At 41.9% G+C, this 21,754-nt stretch overlaps 1 protein-coding gene across 7 annotated transcripts in view; it reads right to left on the bottom strand.

Annotated features, from left to right (window-relative positions):
• Positions 1 to 21,754, bottom strand: part of OSBPL5 (oxysterol binding protein like 5) — a 134,384-nt gene that overhangs the window by 11,164 nt on the left and 101,466 nt on the right. For all 7 annotated transcript variants that reach the window (XM_058858683.1, XM_058858717.1, XM_058858676.1 and 4 more), the window contains 8 exons: positions 15,691 to 15,862; positions 10,352 to 10,571; positions 6,539 to 6,723; positions 5,079 to 5,160; positions 4,363 to 4,461; positions 3,384 to 3,480; positions 2,335 to 2,433; positions 1,047 to 1,144 (listed from right to left, as the gene is read on the bottom strand). In XM_058858683.1, coding sequence (XP_058714666.1) covers positions 1,047 to 1,144; positions 2,335 to 2,433; positions 3,384 to 3,480; positions 4,363 to 4,461; positions 5,079 to 5,160; positions 6,539 to 6,723; positions 10,352 to 10,571; positions 15,691 to 15,862 — 1,052 coding nt within the window. The remainder of the gene's footprint in view (positions 1 to 1,046; positions 1,145 to 2,334; positions 2,434 to 3,383; positions 3,481 to 4,362; positions 4,462 to 5,078; positions 5,161 to 6,538; positions 6,724 to 10,351; positions 10,572 to 15,690; positions 15,863 to 21,754) is intronic.

Below are 21,754 nucleotides of genomic sequence, written 5' to 3'. Positions count from 1 at the left end.
AGAAAAGGACTTTAGGGTCTAAACTGGTTGTAGGTTTGAGATGACTCCCAGGTCAGGGAAATATCCCACTGGCCTCAACACAGTACACCAGGCCTATGAGAAGAACAGGCTCTAAAGACAAGTATGTGCAAATGTCAGGGAAGTAATGAGGAAAGAGCTCCCTTTGTAAGGGCAAATAAAGACAGAAAAAAATTACTGCCCTCAAACAACTCACAGTTTGCAAAAGGTTCCCCTAACTCCAGTGATCTCTCACATTTATGTTGGCTAAGGCTGCAACTCTGAAGTCCTGCAGTCTCTCAGTCCTTTCATTTCATGCTCATGCAAGAAATTGTTTGCTGGAGCAGAAGAAAAATGGATGCTCCTTAAAAAGCTAGTTAACTACCCCAAAAAAGTTACATGTTATCACCTTCCCTCCTAAATTTTAACTCACGTAATAACAGGAATGTTCAAATATGTCTCCTTTTTGTCTGCATACCATAAATTTGCATCACCAGGCACTCCAGGGGAAGGACTAGCTACATGAACAAGTGAATACAAGACTTGCCAGTGTGACAGCCCCTCAGAATTACCTGCCTGACAACAGGCTCTCACCTTGCTATCAGGGCAAGGTCCTGTAGCCCTGAGAAACACAAGGTGCAACTCACCATAATGCCTGCAAGATAAGAGTACAGATGTGATGGCTGCTGGAGAGCTACCCCAAAGATCCACATCGTAACTTGTCTCCAAGTTCTTTGTACACTCACTGTATTTTGCAAGCAAAACTAATTATCCCAGACTAAAGAGAAGCCAAAGTTTCAGAACAAAATTTGGCCAGTAGCCAGCTGCAGTGAAAAAGTCAAGTAAAACTAAGGCTTCCTGAGGTCAATTTGAGTTGCACGAGGCAAAACTGATGGCAGCAGGGTGACACCTTCTCTCCACGCGGGCCCTGCTGTGGTGCTCACATATATTGCTGGTACAGCAATGATCCGGTGTGTATGGTCAAACCCTGCCTGGGGCACAGGGACAAGCCTGAAACCCACTCAAAATGGGGCCACAAAGTATCTTACCTTTAGCTTGAATTCCAGTTCTGCCCTGTGGTTAGTTTTCTCACAGTCAATGGTAACCTTCCCTCCAAGCTCCATTGTCATGGTACCATATAAAAGTCCTGATAGAAAAAAAAGAGGCTTAAGAGAGGCCCTAGTGGAAGCAACCTGCTTTCTCAAGTCAACCTGGTTCTTGCTGACACACTGTGAAATTCATCACTTGGCTTAAAGTTTTGAAAATACAGAACTGGAGGTTTCTAGGAAGCGGCTGTTTACTGTCAGCATGAAGAATCTCCCCGAGTTCATATTCCCCATTTATAACACCAGTTAGGAAACAGCTTGACTCATGGGTGCACCTGTGGCAAGCTGAAAGTGGGACAGGAAAAATAAAGTTGTAGCCAACAACCTCATTCATACTAGTGCTTAAACAGACCTAGTCAGTTCTTTCGGGTGATTGAAGAAGAGAGAAGCTGTAAGAGGATTTACCAGAGTCTGGGAGACTACAGATCATGTAGAGAACTTGTTATATATGTTTACTATTTGCTGAAGAGGTCTTTCACAGAAAAAGAAAAATTGGTAAGAAGATTTATGCACAGGAATACTTCACAGAGGGCATGATATTATGAGGTTGCTGTTTTCAGGTACCCAGGCCCTTCTAAATATAAACTTAGAAGTCTGTGTACCAAATTAAAAAATACTTGATCCCCAAAACTACTTTGACTGCTGATTTTAACTCTGTGGTGGAAATGATACAGAGAGAGCTTCCTGAGGAGCAGTGAATCAGCAGCCATGCCCCAACTTCAGCACACAGTGGCTCCACAGAGCAAAGCCACACAGCAGCAGGTGCTAGCCTCACTGAGGCAGCTCATACTGAGAAATACCATTACTAGAATAACAAAGAAATGGCAAGAAAAGTCAGGAATTTCCTTTATCCTCAAAAAGACAGAAAATATATCAAGCAACTTTAGTGTTAACATAATAAAACCTTTTTATCCTAAGAAGCTCAGAAATGTAGTCTTGCTCTTTTCATCTCATCTGCAATGAATATATGCAGTATTTTTCTGTTTCTGCATTGTCTAAAAACTAATTGTCTGAAAACTAAACTTTCTCCTGGGCTGTGCACAGGTAAACCAGAAAGCTCTGTGAGGATTACTGAAGGCCTCCTACTGAGTGCCATGACTCATTGGGAGCTCTCTGGAAGTACCAGGCCCTGTGGTGTCAGCTACTTGAGAGGGAGAGCCAGTGCAAAGTTAGTCAGTAAGACACCATTTTGTTACTCTGTTTGCTTCCTACTTGAAGAGTCATACCTTACCTTTACAGTGGGCGTATGGCATAGTGATTACATATTCTTCTCCTCTGCTTAGAAACATAAGCTTTGCTTTCCCATCTAACAGCGCAGAAAGTGAGTTGCCTAGAATTTAAAACACATACACATTAAAAAATTCTTGTTATACTTTTTGTCCCTCCTCTTACTTTACAAAAAGCATTTCCATTTAAATGTCGGTCACTAATGGAAGAAGAGATATGAAATGCTCATAATTCAGGACTCTGCAAATCATGCACAGCTGGAGGGAGGCAGCTCTTACAAACTCTGCTGCTCTTATTTGCTCTGGCTTTTAGCCCCTCTTGCAGACAGAGCAGTAGATTAATAACATTAGGTCGCTAGTGGGAGCTTAGAAGTTTCTCAGGTCCTCCAGTTCTCAAAACTTTTCTGATTGTGGATGATCCCAAATAACAAAAGAAACTGCCAGGCAGCAAAGACTATCTAAAAGTGTTTCAGCAAACACACTCAGCAGAAGATAGTAATTAAAAAATGTTTGTTGAAACAAAACACTGATTTCAAAGAGCAACAGTGTTTCAGAGCCCGCAGTTGTGCTGTTTCCATTGATATTAAATGCCTGGAGGACCTTTTGAAGCTCTGGGGTTCAACACTCAGGAGTCTGGGAGCCAGATAAAGGTTCAAAACTGCTCAGACACTTTTGTGTTTGTTGTCTTGGTGCCGGTGCTGGAGAGCTGTAATGTGACTCATCCATGACTCATCCACCAGTACATACCAAGTGTATACTGACAACCCCATACATAATCCTGAGCTTTTGCCTTCTGAGAAACAGATTTTTAAAGCTCTCAATCTTTCTATCTGATTTTTTATTTCTTTTAATATCAGAGTGGTGTCACACTGAAATGTGTGAAATGGTGGAAATGGCAAAGACTCGAGAGAGCCAAGACAAGGAATTAGGCTATCCCAGTGATGGATTTGTCAACCATTTCTTTTAACTCTCAACACACTCAGGGATGATTGAAAAACAAACCAAAACTGATGCCACAATGTTACCTGGGAGAGGCCTAGACTTAATGCCTTACCATAAAACTTGGACCTAGCTAGAATGCTGCCAGAAATGCAGAATCCATCCTTCCTATTGCTGACGTGAAAAGCTGACACTGGTGGGTGATGGGACACCTAGGATAAAAACAGACAGGGGTCATACAGAGCAGTCTGCACAGGCCAAGCAGAGAGGTGAGTGCACACTAAAGAGGGAAAAAAATACATCACACCATTATGTATGAGAGCATTATACATCTAATATTTCTCCCCCAACCTGTATTTCCTTAAGCTTGTGTACGTGAGATCACTTTCAGGCCAACAGATAGAGTGCAAAGTTTTCAAGACAATAAATGAACAGTGCAGAACTTTAGTGCAGCATTTGAATAACTTACATGAAATGTATGCAGTGGTTGAAATAAAAAATTTAACAAAGCTAAAATCATCTGATTAAATAGAGGAAAAATGTATGTGAAACTGGGAGTTTCTTTACCAAAGACCATACAGGTCTCAGATCCCTTTATTAACACTGTAAATCTCAAACTACACTTTGTCAGGTCAGTTAACTTATGAGCTCTGTCCTTCATTTAATCACAAAGACATAAACATAAGCCCTCGATTTACTCCTATTAAAATCATAATAGAAAGTTTAGAAATAAAAGATGGAAGGATTTGGTTGTGTGTTTTATGCCCCTTTTGACAGAGGCAACACAACTCCCATTTTATTAACAATAAGAAAACAGTAGGGCAGAATCCCATGGAAAAGATCTTTATTGAAGAAGCTGATATTACATATGTGAGACCTGCTGTTATAGTCTTGAGTGCCCACCAAGCCTCACCTAATTTCTGTAAATCTGCAAAGAAAAAAGATCAGCAGCCAGTTTACCCCATGTCCTGCTCTGCCAGTTTACACAGAGCTCCAGGTTCCTCTCCCAGGGTGAGACGAGCAGTGTGTTTCCATGCATGGAGGTGCAAGCAGATTGGTGTTTGCAACACCTGAGCATCCAAACAGCAACTTACCTGTTCTGCTATGTAAAATGTGTGACTGTTCGTCTGAGGGTGAAACCAACAGCAGCGGAATGTCTCTCCCAGAATAGGGTTGTATGGCTTTTTTATTCCCTGAAAAACCAAGTAATCAAAACCTGCTACAAATGAAGATTTGCAATTCAATGCTACAGATGGCCACAAAAAAATAGGATAATTTCTTTCTTTGATGGTTTAAACAAAGTCAATCACACGAGTAAAAACTGAAGAACTAGTTACACATCAGTCTAATCTAATCTAATCTTTTCATTCAAGCCATGGATTAATATGCTATTCTTATCAATTTAATATTTAATGCCACCCAATCAAAGCCTTACAAGATGATAAAACTTTATTATTGCTGCTACTATACACAGCAAGGACATACTGATGTGGAGACATTGGCTTGAAAAGAGAAAGGAGACCTGCTTTCAGCAAAGGGAAAAACTTTGCATCCCAGGGCATGTTACTTGCTGATGACCAGTTTTACTTGCTAACTGTCCAGTGCAAAGGCTCTGAGGTTAATTGCAATTATTTTGCATTCATTGTCTACTTTGAAACCAAATGCAACCCCAGTTTAAAAAGTAATGGTCAAAGTCTTCTGAGCAAAAACAGAGGTAAAGTCTCAAAGGAGAGGCAATAGAGAAATTAAACAAAATGACAGCAGAAGATTTCAATGCCCATTACAACCCCAGTTTCATGCCTCTTTTTACCTTTGGCTTCTTATAGAAGCCGGACAGATACCACCTCAAGACTTGCTTCATGCGGGTGTATGGATCATCTTCAAGGACAGCCCTGCAGAACAGAACATAAAACATTCTTTATGCTGGTTACACATTACATTAGTTTCTTACCAGTATAATAACATCAATTTAAATTTATTTCCCCACAACTAAAGGGAAGTAACTTCTGTGCTGCTGCCAGTGAAAAAGGTGTCTCCCAGCAGAAATATATGTATTTTTAGTAACGTAAGTCACACAAAACAAACTTTAAAAGTGGCACCCCTTGGTCCGCATTTCTGAAAAAAGACCAATAAAATTTCTGGAGTGCATTAGTTGCGATTGGATATTGGAGTAGATTAATGTGGGATTGCCACTCACACTAGCACTGAGTCACAGCTAGTAGAACAGAGTCAAAAACAAACCTATACCCTCAAAATCAAAGATTTTTTTTTTTTGTGTCTTTTTCTTTGCTTCCCTCTTTCATAAAATATCTTTAAAGATGATGTGCTACATGAACTCTATCAGTACTTTGAGATTTCATACAATAATTCAGGTTGGAAAGGACTTCAAAAAGTCATCTCAGCCAGCATCTCTGAACAATGCTCAAAGATGAAGCAGGAAGTAAACCAAACCAAAGGCATTCCTGGTATTTCCAACCATTTAGTCAGATTTAAAAATCCACTTGGGAAAATTATTGCAAAATTCATTTAGAAGAATCACCCAAACCACAAATTTAACCATCTTTTTATCAAAACCTCCAAACCTCTTGAAGTCTTCTTACATCTCAGCACTGAGAACTATTTCTTTAACTTCAGATGGTACAAATATCACAAACAAGGCTTGAAAATACCATGATTCTGTAATTACCCAGAGAAAGCGGAATAAAAATGAGTAACTAGTGCTGTTATTAGAATATTGCACATCCTGGTTTTACAATCCACTAGGCATATCTCATTCAGAAGGCAGGTCCTATCTGGAAGCATAACATTTCCTCTTTTCTACTCTGCTGCTCCCAGCAGGCCTCTCGCCTCAATGGTTTTAAAAGATGTTTCTTATTTGTTTATTAAACATCATAATCATACTGCTTTGGGGAACAGAAGTGCTTGAGGATTTTGGTCGCTCTCTGTCCTGCTCTCCCGTGTACACGAGTACACCAGGAGGTGGCACAGTTCAGTTGTGCAAAATTCGAAGGCATCAGCTGAATTCCCATCAGTTCCAGCCAACAGTGGCAAACATGTCTACATGCAAAGGTGTCTGGAGTTTAACTTTTCCTTCCTTGCCCCTCACTGGCAGCAGTCTATCTGTAAAAAGCCACTGCAGCTGGTGCCTGGCTCGATCTATGTTGAAGCCAGTGACCCGGTATTATTTGGGAGCCCTTCTGGCACACAAAGAGATATTTTCACAAATATAGGAAAAATGTCCAGGCCAGGCCCACCCTGGGTGCTGCTTACTGGGAGAGCAGGTCGGCGTGGTAGTAGTAGTCGGAGAGTTTGTTAAGGAATGAGCGTGGCTCCAGGATGAAGGTGGGCAGCACCACCCGTGACAGGTCCATGCCAGGCCGCAGCTGCTTCAGCAGGATCCACATCAGGCTCTTGTTCTCCTCAGAAACGGTTTCGGTCTGAGATGACTCCCCTGTCTACAAAGGCAAAGAGAACCTCAGGGCAGAAAAAGGAAAACCATTCCTCGTGTGTGCGTTTCTCTGGGGGTCCAAGCTCACCCATGCACGCCAGGCCCTGGCACAAGGGTGAATGCTCACCCACACCACTGCAGAGACATCAGCCATGTCTCGGTAGAAATGAATCCCCAAAGCAATCAAGCGAATGGTGCAGAGAGCCCTGGGTGTCTGTGAAGTTTGGCACAAGGCAGGGAGCAGCTCTGCTGTGCTCCTCCCTGAGCCACTGCCTCCACACTCCTCAGGGCTGTGATGGGCCAGCATGGACCAGCATTAGCCAAGGGGACCCTGCACTGCAGGCCCTCAGGAGGTGTGGACATGCCCAGGGCTGCTACAGCATCCCTGTGGCCTGGCGGATGCACAGAAGAAGCTCCTCTCAGTCCCATTCTCCACAAATGAAAGATTGTAAGATTCACTAGGATATATGTAGAAAAATATAGGAGGTAAACAGAATAGAAGCAACAGAATAGAAGCAGTCCTCCAACTTCTGGACAAGACAAACTGGTGTGTCAGTATCTCTCACTGCCAGGTGAGAGGCACAAAAACTCCAGCACCTGGCAATGCTGCTCCAAAAGAGCCCTTTGCAGCAGAAGTGTAGGTAAAAAAAGCCAGGGATTATGCTGTGGTTTCAGCCCTGTGTAGTTCCTATGCATTCAGTGGTGTACAAGATGTGCAACATGGAGGAATGGGCCTTTCACATCACTAGAGAAGGTAAATTAAACTAAGTTTTCAAAAAAAATGGCATTTTAATGCATCCTAGGCATCATAATTTAACAGTGAAAGAGAATACTTAGGCTTTCTAGTGACTTCTATGAGAAAAAGGGCACAGATCCACTTTTGGAAAAGACTTCGGTTTGGGAGAGGGCATAGCACAACACAACAGGATTTACAGGTGGTATAAATCACTAAACATTCTTTTTCATCACCTGAGCATTGCCACCATGTTGGCTCCCAATCAGCACTACAGTCACAGCAAGTTTACCAGTCCTACAGGGCTTGCAGGCTGAGGGAATTTCAAACTAAGGAACAACAAAGCTCTGTTACTGTAACTGCTTTTCTATTTCTGTACCATTCTTCTTCTGACAGTCTGATGCAATATACACCTTGAACCTCCAAGGAGAAATGGAGTGCCACAGCATCACCGAGGGCTTAAAATGCACATAGGTCTGTCAGAACTCTCATTATTTATCCAGGTTCTCGTGTGCATGTACTGTCAATATAAATTTAATGACACTGAAATTGCTGGACAAAGTGTTTCTTAGAATGAGTCTACACAGGATGGATATAAACAGAAAGAGAAGAAGATGCAGGAACATGTGAACAACCTTAAATAATAACCCTTTTTGTAACTTGTAACAACTACAAGCTTGGAAAAAATGGGATTTTTTTCTGTTATCAATCTACCTACTGAAGTGGCTATTTTGTGTTCTAGGCCAACTTTTGCAATCTCAAAGTTCTTCTGACACCTGTTTCTGCCTTCACATTCCAACTGCAAACAAGGCAAAACTGGAAATGCACAAACACCTTCCAAGAGTACAGCAACGCACCTACTCATGTGCACACCTTTAAAATGAAAAGCCAAGCTGAAAATTTAACAGTGCCAGTTTGTGACCTTTGTCCTGCCACACCTGAATTGCATGCACAGGGTGAGGGCAGTTTCAGTTTAAGATGACAACTGACATTACTATTGGCACCCTTTGTGTTTACCTTGATACATCATCACCCAGGGGAGCTACATCATTGCACAAAACCCATTTTAGTCCACGTTCCTTTCATCAGTGAGTTCAGACTCAATAACCAGTCCTACCCGTGTGTCCCAGGCGATGACAGCCCCACCTCTTGAAGAAATCTTACACAACACCCATTGGCCAAGGCCACATGGCAATTCTTTTTGGAAGGCAACTGGATGTTACCTGTGCCTGACCAGGCACACTACAGAGAGCCTTATTTAATGCCACATGAACTGTCACTCTCCAACAGAAACGCAGTCTTTTCCACTTGGTTTGTAGTGCAATTTTTTCTTCTTTAATGTAAAACTGCAGAAATCTCTCTCACACACCCATGTACACACATGAGTGTAGCCTGTAAGGTTTGTTCAAACACCAAAATATCAGCCTGCCCTATCACCACTTCTAGGACAAATTTGTCATGTGAAGAAAGGTCATTTCAGAATAAGCAGCTGACAGAAATTAAATTTGCTTTCATTTTGCTGCTGCATAGTTACTCATCTATATTCAAAATCTCCTGTTTGAACTCAGTTACCATTTGCCTGTCTGCAACAGGAATTGAGGGAAAAAATGCATTAAAGAGAAGCTAGGTGTAATTAGGATATATTTGACTATATTTTTTTTCAATATTAGCAGTACACTTTCAGGAAAACACTGAAAGAAAGTCATAAGATACTGGTGAAGGGTCTGGAGCATGAGCCCTGTGAGGAGCAGCCGAGGGAACTTGGGTGCTTTAGGCTGAAGAAAACAAGGCTGAGGGAAGACCCTATCACTCCCTAGAACTATCTGAAAGGAGGTTGCAGAGAGGTGAATTTTGGTGTCTTCTCCAGGAAACAAGTAATAGGAGAAGAGGAAGTGGCCTAAAGTTATGCCAGGAGAAGTTCAGATTGGATATTAACAAAAATTTCTTCACTAAAAAGATTGTCTGGCATTGGAACAGGCCTGGAAAAGATGGTGATGGAGTCACCATCCCTGGAGGTACTTGAAAGCCATGTAGATGTGGTGTTGAGGGACATGGTTTAGTGGTGGACTTGGCAGTGCTGAGTTAATAATTGGACTTGATCTTAAGGGTCTTTTCCAATGTAAATCGTTCTACGATTCCATGACTCTAAGAAAAAAAACAGCTTTCTAGCAGTGTGTTTCTTTGAAGCACCAACAAGATATCAGCTTCCTTGTTCAAAGCAGTAGGCGAGTGACTGCTCAGAGCAGAGCTCCTCTGCTGCCTGCTCAGACTGATTCTCACACAGCACATTTGGCTGCTCCAGCTCTCTACCACTGCCTTTCTCGGAGGTGTCACAGTGACATCCAGCTAGTGAGGTTCTTTATGTGGAACAGAAATGCATCTTCCTGCTGTTAACTGTCATGAGAAATGGCTTTCAGATAAGCAACTGGCATTTAGCAATCAAGTGGCTTAAATGCTCCATTCAGACACACAAAAAAGGATGTTCCATGCATAATAAAAAAAGGGAAGTGTTGTAATACAAAAATATTTTGTATCACACAAGGACTGAGTACCCTAACTGGCCAACACATGCTGCCCAGCATAATAATCCCTGCTCCTGCTGGCTCCATGAATGTGCCAATGCTGTGCAGATCTTTAATGCAATAACTGGTTAAAGTAATCACTGATGCTGGAAACACACCAAAGCACAGTAGCAGAGCTGCTGTTCATAATGCAGAATTATTAAAGCACATGATAACATCACTCAATTTAGCAGCAAACTGTCCTTTGCTTTATCTGTGAAATACTGTAAATCATAAAGTTGGCTGTTACCTGCCATACAGCTAAAAGGTGGAATGACAAACACTGTAAACAGATACATTTTAACAGGAACAGGCAGCAATCAAGATTTTTGTTTTCTTACCTCTCCAAATTCTTCATAGACTTGTTCAATATAAGTGGTCCCCTTCCCTCCTGGAGAGACCTCTCCCTGCATTTCTGACTGATCACTCTCGCTTTCATTTGTCTTCCGGCTGTTCTCATGTGCTTCATTCTCTGACTCCTCTATGTTGTCTCTCTCTGACTTGTCCGAAAAAGCGTCATTTTCCAAATGGTGGTTGTTCTCCAGGGTTGATTCATTCAACCTGCAACACACAGCTCATTACTTGCTTCAGTTTGATTTAAAAAGCCACATTCTTAAGGCTTTTTAAACACTGTAAAAAGACCCCCAGGACTGAGAATAGGGTGTGCAGACCAGGACAGTCTCAGACATTGATTTCCTGAATAACATGGGCTTTATTACAGAAAGAGTGAGATATATTCCATCAAAATATCCCCCCCCCCACCAAACCACACTTCACAAAATGTGCCAGCTCCATTTCCCACCCTTACACAGCCCTGTTGCTGGCTCTGGATGGGAGCCCACAAACCAGAGGGATGCACAGCAAGTGCACTCCAACAACTCTACACTGCTGATTAGAGAACTGAAGTATCCACCATGAGAGATTTTTCCCTTTACAGAAGCCAATCAGTGGATTGCAGCACATATGAAAAATATAACATTATGGGATACATTTTCTTTTCAGTGCTATTGCTATTTTATTTCAACAGAGGGTGGTCCTAAGTCAGCCCTACACTAGGAAAGGCAAATATACAAACTAACAGAAGCAAGTATTTTCTCACACACATAGCCCTCCCTCATCCACCAGGCTAACCTGGGGAATGTGCTTACCCCAGATGATGCTGTGTGGAAGCACAGAGTTGAATGCATGGAGTGGACAATTGCATGACAGAACATCCAAATTATAACATTATCTAAGGGAAAGCATGGAAGGTGTAACAAGCTTCATGCTCAGTGATCCAGACTTCAGAGAATGCGAAAAAATTCTCTCTCAAGTAACCAATCATATCTCCATTTGAAAAAAGCAGATGTAGTTCATATGACAAATGGCAAAAATGATTACACAGGCAGAGGTCAAGTGCTGAAAAGTATTCACTAGATGCACTTTTTTCAAGTGGCATCTATCACGGGAAAGAGTTTTTCTTATCATACATATCTGCAGACACATTACTTCTTCCATGGCCTGGCCTAACTCCCATTTCCTGAGCTTCTCAGCTTGTTCTTCTTCTGAAATTTTTTAAACTGAGACCTCGTGAAAAATTGTTCTTGGATAGAGCAATAAAAAAAGATTTCAAGCTATACAAAGGGTTTCAGAGGATCTAAGCAGCCCCTGGATCTTGAAGAGTTTTGTAACTTCCCATAGTCTGTCTTCCTCTCCAAGATTTCTCAGTACATGGCATGGGCATGTTCTATCAAGCTTCTCTATGATAGGCATTTTCTCAGGCCATTCTGGCCAATTTTTACTAAGGATGAATGCTGAAAGTTCCTACCTTTTTTCTTTTCCCCCTTCTTGTTATTTTCTGTTTTGAAAAGATAATTGGGCATTGCTAGGTAAAGCCAGATTAAATTAAAAAAAAAACAAAACCAAACAAAACCAACAGAAGAATCAGAACACAGAACTGACATCAGCTTTTCAGAAGATCTCGACTTCCAACTATGCACTGAAATAAGCTCATGATTTTTAACTTGCCAAGCAAGCCACATTGTGACAGTCACAGCTCAGTTTCTGGCAGAGCCCAGTTTCTGGAGTTCTTTTGGAAGTGTCATCTACAGCTTTCTGTGTCTTTAAAAATCTTTCTTTAAATTCCATTTGTAAATATATGTATGTCTGCATATATATATACACACACAGTGTTTATATATACAAATCACAAGGTTTTTTAATTTACTGTTGTGCTGTACAATGAAACTAAGACCATAAATCAGAGTCAATGACCAGCACTAATAATCTGCTGTCAGACATTGTGCGTCTTCATTGTTCTAGTGCCAGGATGTTAGTTCTCTTTTTTAGCAAGCAAGCAGCAAATGTAATGACTGATAACCAAATACATTGGAGGCACAGATTACACACACTTGAATTTAAAATAATAAAGCAGAAAAAAGATGAGGAGAGAGCTGTCTGGAGAGATTATTCCACAATTCCTCACCACAGTTGTTTCCTGGATGGTATGTCCAGGAAAATATTTGTTTTCGATCATTTAAATACCTAATTTATTTCTTAATTTTTCAATGGTCAGGTAAACATGTGAGTGTTGTCTGTGGTTGCTTTGCTCTCTTTACCTAGTGAAAGTCTTCTCCATGGGGAAAAAATACTTGAAAGAACAGTTCATTATAAGGCTTTTAGTTCATGGCTGAGAAGTAGCACTTGTTTCTATTTCACATTTTTAAGAAGAGCAAGTTTTCCAGTGTCATCTGCCTCACATTTGGGAAATATTTCAAGTTTAATGCAGTAAATTACTCTTTTCTTAGCTCTCTCCCACCACTACCACCACCACCCCCCACCAGAGTATTTTTTAAGGATTTCAGATTTAGTCCAAGAGGGAAATCAGATTCATATGTACTGATTACCCACCACCACAAACAAGGCAAGACTTAAGACATCCAGAGCCATGGAACCACTCTGGGGAACCAAAGGGAAAGCAAATGCCCCTGAGCATCAAATATTCTGAGGATCAAATATGAGAGGCTGAAGTGCACCCAGGCTCTTCGTCCAAAGAGAATCACCACTGACTATGTGTGATATGCTAAAAAAAAATGCCATGCCATGAGCTTGGCCAAACAATCCATGTAAAGACTTCCCAGGGGCTTCCAATGAGATTTGGATCAGACTCCAAAAGCCAGGAGGAATGACTATGCTAAAAGTCAACACTGGATTTCCACCATGGTCATGGGTAACCTGGCACTTTTGCTGACTAATTTACTGTTTCATCATATTAGAGTTCTCTTACAGCAGTGCTTTATTCCCTTAGTGGCAATCCTGGAAACATAAGTTGGTGACCAGGACTTTGGGTTTGATACTGTTCTGCTACATGAAGCAAAGAAAAAACTTTGGTTCCTGCAAACAAGTAACCAGCCAGACTCCTGGGGCTACTGGAGATTAAGACATGGAAGCCACAAGAAATACAACTCGATATTCAAAAGAAGAGTGCCTGGTGCCCTAAAAGTCTCTTGTCTAAAATCACTGATTTACACAGTACTTAAGCCTTTGATTCACTCACAGTTCTCACTCTCATTTTTATACACTACTAAAGACATGGATTTTGAAATCACTGTATAATCTTGATTTGTTTCCCAGCAGGAAAGGAGCAAAGCAGCCAGCAGACAAATGCAACAGAAAATCTGCCTCTGCCAGCCCCCAAGGGGGTTTTGTTCTCCCTATAATATCCACCATCTTTCCTTTCTTTTTCTGTTCTTGACAGAGTAGTTTGGCTAATTTGAAGATAGAGTTAAATGTAATTAACTGGCCCCCTAACAACTACATGCCAATTTAATTGGTAAGATTCCCTGTAGGGAAAGCATTTAATTAGAATGAGTGAATCCCTGTGAGGAAGCCACTGTCACTGGCAAACCAATAACACTTTGCTCAGCACTCACACAGTTTGGGGTTTGCATTCTCTCTTATTTAAATGTTCTTCACTCCTTCAGGGATGACAGCAAGTCATCCTCCTGTCCTGCAACCCTCAAACTCCCCTTGGCTTTAAGCACTGGGGAGTTTGGGTACACATTCCCAACAGCGGTAGGGAGAACTCTCAGAAAGGACAGTGTACTGTCGAGACAACCACATGCTGAATGCCCAGCTTGAACCAGACTCAGCTAAAATTTAAGCCTGTAAAAAATACCTGATTGCAGTTGTGGGTACTCTGTCCTGCTGAAAACTCTGCCATGTGTGCTACTGCTACTGAGCCTCATATCTCAAGATGGCTTTTGGCCATAATGTTGGGCAACTAAGAGGTGAAATAGAGGCATCACTTAAGCATCATTCACACATCATATTCTGAAGAAATACTTTACTACAGTCTTAACCCTATCTTCTGCATTAGCTTACAGTAATGCAGTAAACAGCCATGGGTTTGCCTGAATGTTCTCAGTGCCACAGGCTCCATTTTAATATTACATATATTTCTGTACACAAATCCATCAGCCAAGAAACAAGTCCACTGCATTCTTGAATTCATTATCAAAGTGAGCACAGAGACTCACAGCCACAAGGAAGGTATTATGAAAGAAGCCCATGAGCACAAGTACTAGGGCACCTGATGTGGTAAGATATTAGATTTCCTTTTCTTCTCCCACTGCTTTTCAGTAAAGTTCTTCAAACTCTAGATAAAAACCCAAACAGCAGGACTGGAGAACACAAGCTGGGATTACCAGAACCTACCAGGGCAAAGGGCAGACTGGAATGCTGCCACCCCTTTGGTCCCATGGGGCCAGAGGTACCTTCACACTCTGAAGAGGGCTCAGACCCCTGCTGTTGTTGTGACAGAGACCAAGAAAACCTCTGAAAGGTGAGGTCCTGCTCTGCAAGGCATCATCTTTGCAGACTGAGAGAATTGCTACCCTAGAAACTGCATAACTGATGGTGCATTGCTGTGAGCTCTGAAAGTCAAATTCCAACCAGCAGAACTAGAAATAGACACTGTGTTTCCCAGTTCTCACTCCAAAGGCCAAACGTCTATACCAGGAGGATTTTTGAAGTTGCTTATTCAGCTATAAGCAACAGAAAGGCCTGGGGCTTTCTAATGTGTAGAGAGCTTTGATGTTCCAAAATGCTGCAGTAATACCAAGAATATGAATAGAAAGGAGGCTGTGGGGACTTTTTTCCCCTTATGTAAAAGTTTATCTGATTCATCGAGGAAGAAATTGGACACCCCTCAAAAACCCCTGTGGAGAGAGAAAGTAATTATAAAACTAAGGATGCAGTGTGTGAACTCTGCTGACTGTGACACAGTATTATTAGGGAAGAGTACACATTATTAAAAAATAGATCAGATTCAGAGCCATATGTGCTAGCAACACACAGACATTGTTAGTGACTGTGTCTGTGTAACTACAGCAGCTAGATTCTGCAATCTTTACTCAGGCAAGCCATTTTTCACGCTGGCATCCCCAGACACCATTTTGGCCCAAGCAGGGGACAGAAGAAAGTTGTTTATGTACAAACAAACACAGCTGAGATTTCCCCCAGCCCATGTGTCCAAGAATCAGGTGGCAACACCAAGTCCATATATTAGTGAAGGATGCAGCAGCAGAACACACAGGCTGGTTTTTAAACAGATTTCCTCAGTGGACTCTGGCTAGATTACCCTAAATTTTGAGCCATATGACACCTCTCCGTGCATTAAGGAGTAACAGCCCCATCTTACTGGAAGAACTCCTGATCTGACATGGCACTGGTGTGCAAGAGGTGGTTGAACCCCACATGCGCAGAATCACTTGAGCAGTTCACTTCTCCATCCTTTCCCTGCTTGGAGGCACTGAGCCGGAAGAGGCTGGAGCAACGCAGGGCAAGTTCCAAAGCATCCAGCCAGCATCGGCCTGTGAAATAAAAAGGAATTACTTAAGCATAGCAGAGTAAATAACACAATTCATGCATTGCTTCTCAAGTGCTTCTTGCCTGGGAGTAAAGCTCATTATCATTAAAATTCAGGAAGTCACTGTTTAGAATATGTTTTTCATGTATATAATCCCCAGGTTATCTTGCCTGAAATGGTGTGTTTCAGCAGCTGCATGGATGATACAGTGAGAAGCTCACCCCAACTCCGTCTTCCCTAATAGCATCCCCTTCTGATCTCCCACAGCTTGTTCACATCCCATTGCCCCTTTCTGATTTTGTCTGAGATGCAGGCAATCTGTGCAGGTATGGTGCTTCCACACCACCCAGCATGTCATGTCTGCAAGTAATACACTCCCCAAAACACATTCACCACTTGGCATCCCCACCTCACACACTTCCCAATGGCAGGGAAACACCAGGGCACTGAACTGTGTGGGAGAGGTCCCTGCTTACTCTGGGGTCACTGAACCACAGCCTGCTCAGGGGTCCCATGCTGGCTGTAGTGCTGCAGTAACCATCATTCCAATCAAGATCCAGAATGGTCAATATGTGACAGGCTGGTTGAGACTAGAGAAAGCTGTCAGGCTGTTCATTTTCACTTTCTCTGCATTTTAGATTTCTTTTTTCCATTCCTTCTCTCTGCCTGGTCCATCAGATAATCTGTGTGGGACATCATTTTTTCTTATCTTGTCGCAAAAAAAATCTTTACCTGAAGGGTCCATTTTGCAGGAATTATAAGCATGGCACAGAGCCAAGACACACTGCAGCTCCTATGCACAGCCACAATGGATTTCCTTATGGCTCGCACAGGTCTCACAGACAGACAGCAAATGAAAAGCACAGGAGTCCAAGCTGACCTTCATCTCCTTTTGCAATGATCCATACAAGGCTACAGAGCTGTGTGTCAAAGCACAGCCACCACAGTGCTGGAGCTGCTATACTCCTGGAAGCACCTGAAAATAGCCTGATTCTGTAGTGCAGTCATTAATGAGGCCAGGGCACCTGCAAATTAGCTGAACGTTCGAGAATTGAAGTATCAAGGGACTGATCCTCTAATTTCAAGCTTGTAAAACAGAGCTCTTCATTACACTTCTCAGAATACATTTCACAATAATTAGAAGTGTGATTGAGAGGCAGTGAAGGAAACAAAGGATTTTGCTCTAGCAATGGTACATGCTGCAAACAGGATTTCTCTGGACCGCATTCATTCCTGGTCCCATTTGGCAAAATTTTCCATTAGATTCTTTTCTATCACACAGCATCAAGCACATGCATAAATCTCACTGGGATCCTGCTGCTCCCCTGGGCAGAATTCCCATCAAGTTCAACATGACCAAAATTTGGCTCTATAAGATCAATGAGAGTTTTAAAAAAAATCTAGATCATGTATATAAAGAAATGCTTATAAATTTGAGTGGCTTTCAATGCATTCTTTGATACAAAGCTGCAAATTGTAAAACAAAATATCTCAAATCTTTGAAGAATTGTACTTGAGCATTTAGCCACAAACACTGCAGAGCTCCAGTCATTTATTCTAATTTTATCCAATAAATTCCTTCAGCATCAACTTATGATTTAATAATAACATCACAAATAATGATTAATAAAAGATTAGGAAGTTTGAATGCTGTTGGAATTGATTTCGCACTATTCTGTATTTAACAAATATTCTTGCATTAAAGCTTTACAGGCAGAGATTTATTCCCTTCTCACTATGTGGAGGATTTGCATGGATAACCCATTAGAGCTAATGGCTGCACTGAGCACAGATCCACCTCCTCCTACATATCCCTTCTCCCCCAAACCCACCACTATGCAAATCCGTTTCAGGCTGTGCCACACAAGGGAGCACACTCCTGCTCGGGCTCCCTGCTTTGACTCTCTGCCTTTAAATTTGCTTTTCTTTTCCAGTTCCGCAGAGCGAGAACTGTGTGATTTGACATTTGGAAATGCTGCATATGTCAAGATATTTTTGTATTAAATAGGCTGTTAAATCAGGTGCTTTGACAGGTGGGTTGATTTGTAGCAGCATGAATCCTTTGAGGCAGCACTGAGGTCATCTCCTCAGTGCTCTGCAGCTCTCATGTACTCTCATTATCCTATGATGGCTGAGGCAAGGGTGGCCCCAAGTCTCCCTGAGACATCCCCCTCCCTGGGGATGTAGAGAAAGCAGTCCATGCTGGCCACGACCCATGAGCAGCTCTTTTACCCCCGTCCCACTGCCACAGGTGTTCACCAGTACTGACATGACCTTACAGGGTTGGTCAAAAATTTGGGGTTCATCCCATCAACAGAGGAAATTTCTACACAATATATTGAGGGTTTCCATCTCTTCTGATAACTCCCTGGGAGGTGTTATGAGAAATTTGAATCTTTTCTGAAGCCTTTTCAAGGAGCTTAAATTAAAAAAAAAAAACAAAAAAACAAAACCCAAAACATTAAATATTAATTTTAATAGTCTTGGCAGATACACAAAGCTTTAGAGGGACTCGCTGTGCATCAGCAGCCAGCATTCCTTGTACCCTGCAGCAAATAGAAATGGCATCAGTGTACACCCTTGTTTTCATTTCTACCAGAAACTGAACCAAAGGGATGCAGAGCATCCCCAAACTCAGAAACAGGTCTTCAGCCATCAGGTGGTGCTGTGAATCCAAACAAACATGTCACAACCCAGATGTAAAACAGGGGCTCACCTCTGCAAATAAAAAGGTTACATTCTCAGCAAGTCAATGGTGCGTTAATTGCAGCATAAACCCATAAAATTATATTCTCTCAATTACAGGGATTGCACACAAGATAAACCTGTTTTCTTGCTAAAGGCCTATATGAAATGTTTTTACATCTGAGTGACCTTTCTACTGAGCTGTATTCTTCTGGATTGTGAAGATGATACAAAAATGCTAGCATTTGGATTACTTAATTGCTTACCTGACAATTCTACTCACTCCCTCAGGAAATGCAGAAGGAGAGAAATGAATGTGGTCACATACTTAAAGGCTGTCACCTGCACTCATGGTACTGCATGAAGGCTTCATGGCTACCTCAGTTCTCACATGTTCTAATTCTGAGTGGGTGACTCAAGTAGGGTTTTTTGTATACAAGGTAATCAGACCACAAAAGAATGTAAGATGTGGATTCCTTCAGAGAGGAATGGCAGCCCAAAAGGGTACATATGAATGAAGCAAAATAAAAAAGTTACAATTATATTCTTTTAGGAGGTTTGAAGCTGCAATGCAAAAACTGCAATTGGTTATATCAATTATCAGTTATAATTTTTCACAAACTGTGGCTTAAACTAAACATGTGTTTACATTCTGAAGAAAACCCCAAAAGTATATTATCAGCTTGTGGCAGAGTCTCCCCACAAGCTTTTAAGCTCTTCTCAAATCAAATTATATAGAAACAGAGAATTGTTTACATTACATCCTGTAGGATCAGCAAGTCCAACTGTTAACCCAGGACTGCCAAGTCCACCATTAAACCTTGTCCCAGAGTGGCACATCTGCATGTCTTTCAAATACCTGCAGGCATGGTGACTCAGCCACTTCCCTGGGCAGCCTGCTCCAGCACTCATCCACTAAGCAGGTCACCTTGCCATAGAAGATCAGGTTGGTCAAGCAGAACCTGTCTTCCCCAAACCCTGGTTGGCTGGTCCTGATCCCTTGCTTGTGCTGTACATGCTTTGAGATGCAAACAGGAATCACTATGGCTCCTTGCAGGACACCTCCCAGGTCAGCAGGGCACTGCTGGTACGACGAAGAAACCTGGAGGCTGCAAGGCTAAAGGGCAGCAGGTATGTGCTTGCACCAACTCTTTTTTTTTTTTTTTTTTCACATACAAAAGGAACTACTACTATCAAGAGACAAAAATAATTTCTTCTCTCTCTTGGGAAAAAATAAATAAATTAAAACAACAGAAGGTGCTCAAGCTGCTAACCTAGGTTAAGTTCAAAGAAAAACTTGAGTCTGTCCTAGTCTTTGAAGAAATCTAAAATTACAAAAATATCTCACAGGACAAAACCAGGTAGCACTGAAAACACTAAGCTATTCAGTTTTAAAATTCTTTGCACTCACCTACAGCAACTAATCTGATGTGCCAAGTCTATCTGCTACACTTTGCAGCAGCTGGTCACGGAGGACGAGAGCCAATGTTCTCTCAGCACTCACCAGAAAGAAAAATCTGCTCTAGATGGAATCACACCATTACACACAGAAATATCTGTTATATAGTATAGTCTGGGACTATACTTCTTTCCACTGCATTCCTGTAGCTACAGAACACCTGGGATGAATCTCTTGCCAATTAAGACTTCAAAAGGCACACACTGAGCAACCACACATTCCTTCAGAGAGGCATCACTAAGGGAATATTATTCTTCTTGAATTATTAAAGTCCTCCAGCTTTGGCCTCATGCCTCACATGCACAACATAGATGCTTTTAAAAACCAACCTGAAGTAGACTGTCACCTGGAAACGATGAATTCTTGCTCAAGTGCACACAAATCACGAATCGTGAGGAAGAGGCTGATTTGGTTCAGTCAGTGAACATTAAGGTCATTGTGTTCAGCTGACTGCTTATTTTGCTGTACCACTTGGATGCCTGCGTGCATGATTTCTCGCACTTTGGCTGTCAAGATGCAAAGACGTGAGCTCTCAATTAGCTGCAGGTGCAATTTATGCAGTGAACTTAACGAAATCTTGTTGCAAAAGCCTGGATTTTAAACCAATGTGAAAGGTCTAAGGAATATGAAACACAGACATAAAGCTAAAAAGATATTCTATTTTCTCCAGAGCTGCCAGGACCCAGAGATGTATTTCATTGTTAACCTGGTTTCAAATTGCAATCTTCCTTGTGGTTCTTTGCTTCTGTGCGTGACCCTTATTTCAATAACCTAATTTCCTCCCCAGATGAGAGCATCAGTTTGGGGGGAAGGGCCAGATGCGTAGAAAAGAAACAACACTGTAAGCCAGACCATCAGGACTTCCACACAACTGCATCCACATCAGGCAGTGGAGGCTACTCAGAGCATACCTGAAGGAGAGGGCAGACATAAGGAAAAAAATATAAATGTGTTTTACAGTTCCAATGTTAAGATTTTAACCCTTGTTAATCTGCCACTTTGAATTCCGTTAGTAGGAATACAGCCTGTGGCAGCAGTGCCCGTGGCAAAGTGGAGATCCTCACTGTGAAATCTAAGCAGGTGACTTAAAATGCTTAGGACATACCAGTTAGATCTCAGCGGCAGCTCTAGAATGGTCTGGGCAGGATGCTTGGGACAGATTAAAACTACTAATTCTAAGTCACTCCTCAAGACAAATCTGAAATGAAGACATAGTCACTGGTTTGGAAAAAGCAGTCTTCTTTTTTGAAACTGCTAAGAAAGATCCTGCACTTGGACAGGTTGAGCCCTGTAGGCTGACATGACCTTTCCAGAGGTTGATGTTTAAAACACATCAAAAAGCCGACTGCTGCTCTGGTCTGTGAATGTGAAATCTGCTGTAGCCGGGCAGTGGTTCTGTAGATCGTCCAGAAGTCATGAACTTAAATACTACCAACTGTCTGTCACAGATGGCACAGCAGAGGGGAAAATGGGGATGCTGAAATGCTGAGAGAAAAAGTAAGCCATGTAGCTGCTGATCATGATATAGTTGCCTGGATGGCTGAACTGTACATCTAACATATGCTGCAACTCAGTATTTCCCAGCAAGTCAGAGGCATCCACAAGTTAGTTATATTTGCCAAATGCTTTGTTGTTCATTTTCTACTACTAACATGGGAGACTATGCTAAGAAGAACACAGCCAGGACACCTCTTCAGAGATGCTGTAGATTCCCACAGTATTGCACTATGGGGGAGATGTGAACACAATATA

The sequence above is a fragment of the Poecile atricapillus genome, chromosome 1, assembly GCF_030490865.1.
Source record: "Poecile atricapillus isolate bPoeAtr1 chromosome 1, bPoeAtr1.hap1, whole genome shotgun sequence".
Classification (NCBI taxonomy): domain Eukaryota; kingdom Metazoa; phylum Chordata; class Aves; order Passeriformes; family Paridae; genus Poecile; species Poecile atricapillus.
The sequence above is the reverse complement of the archived record's forward strand: the minus strand, read 5'-3'. Positions and strand labels throughout refer to the sequence as shown.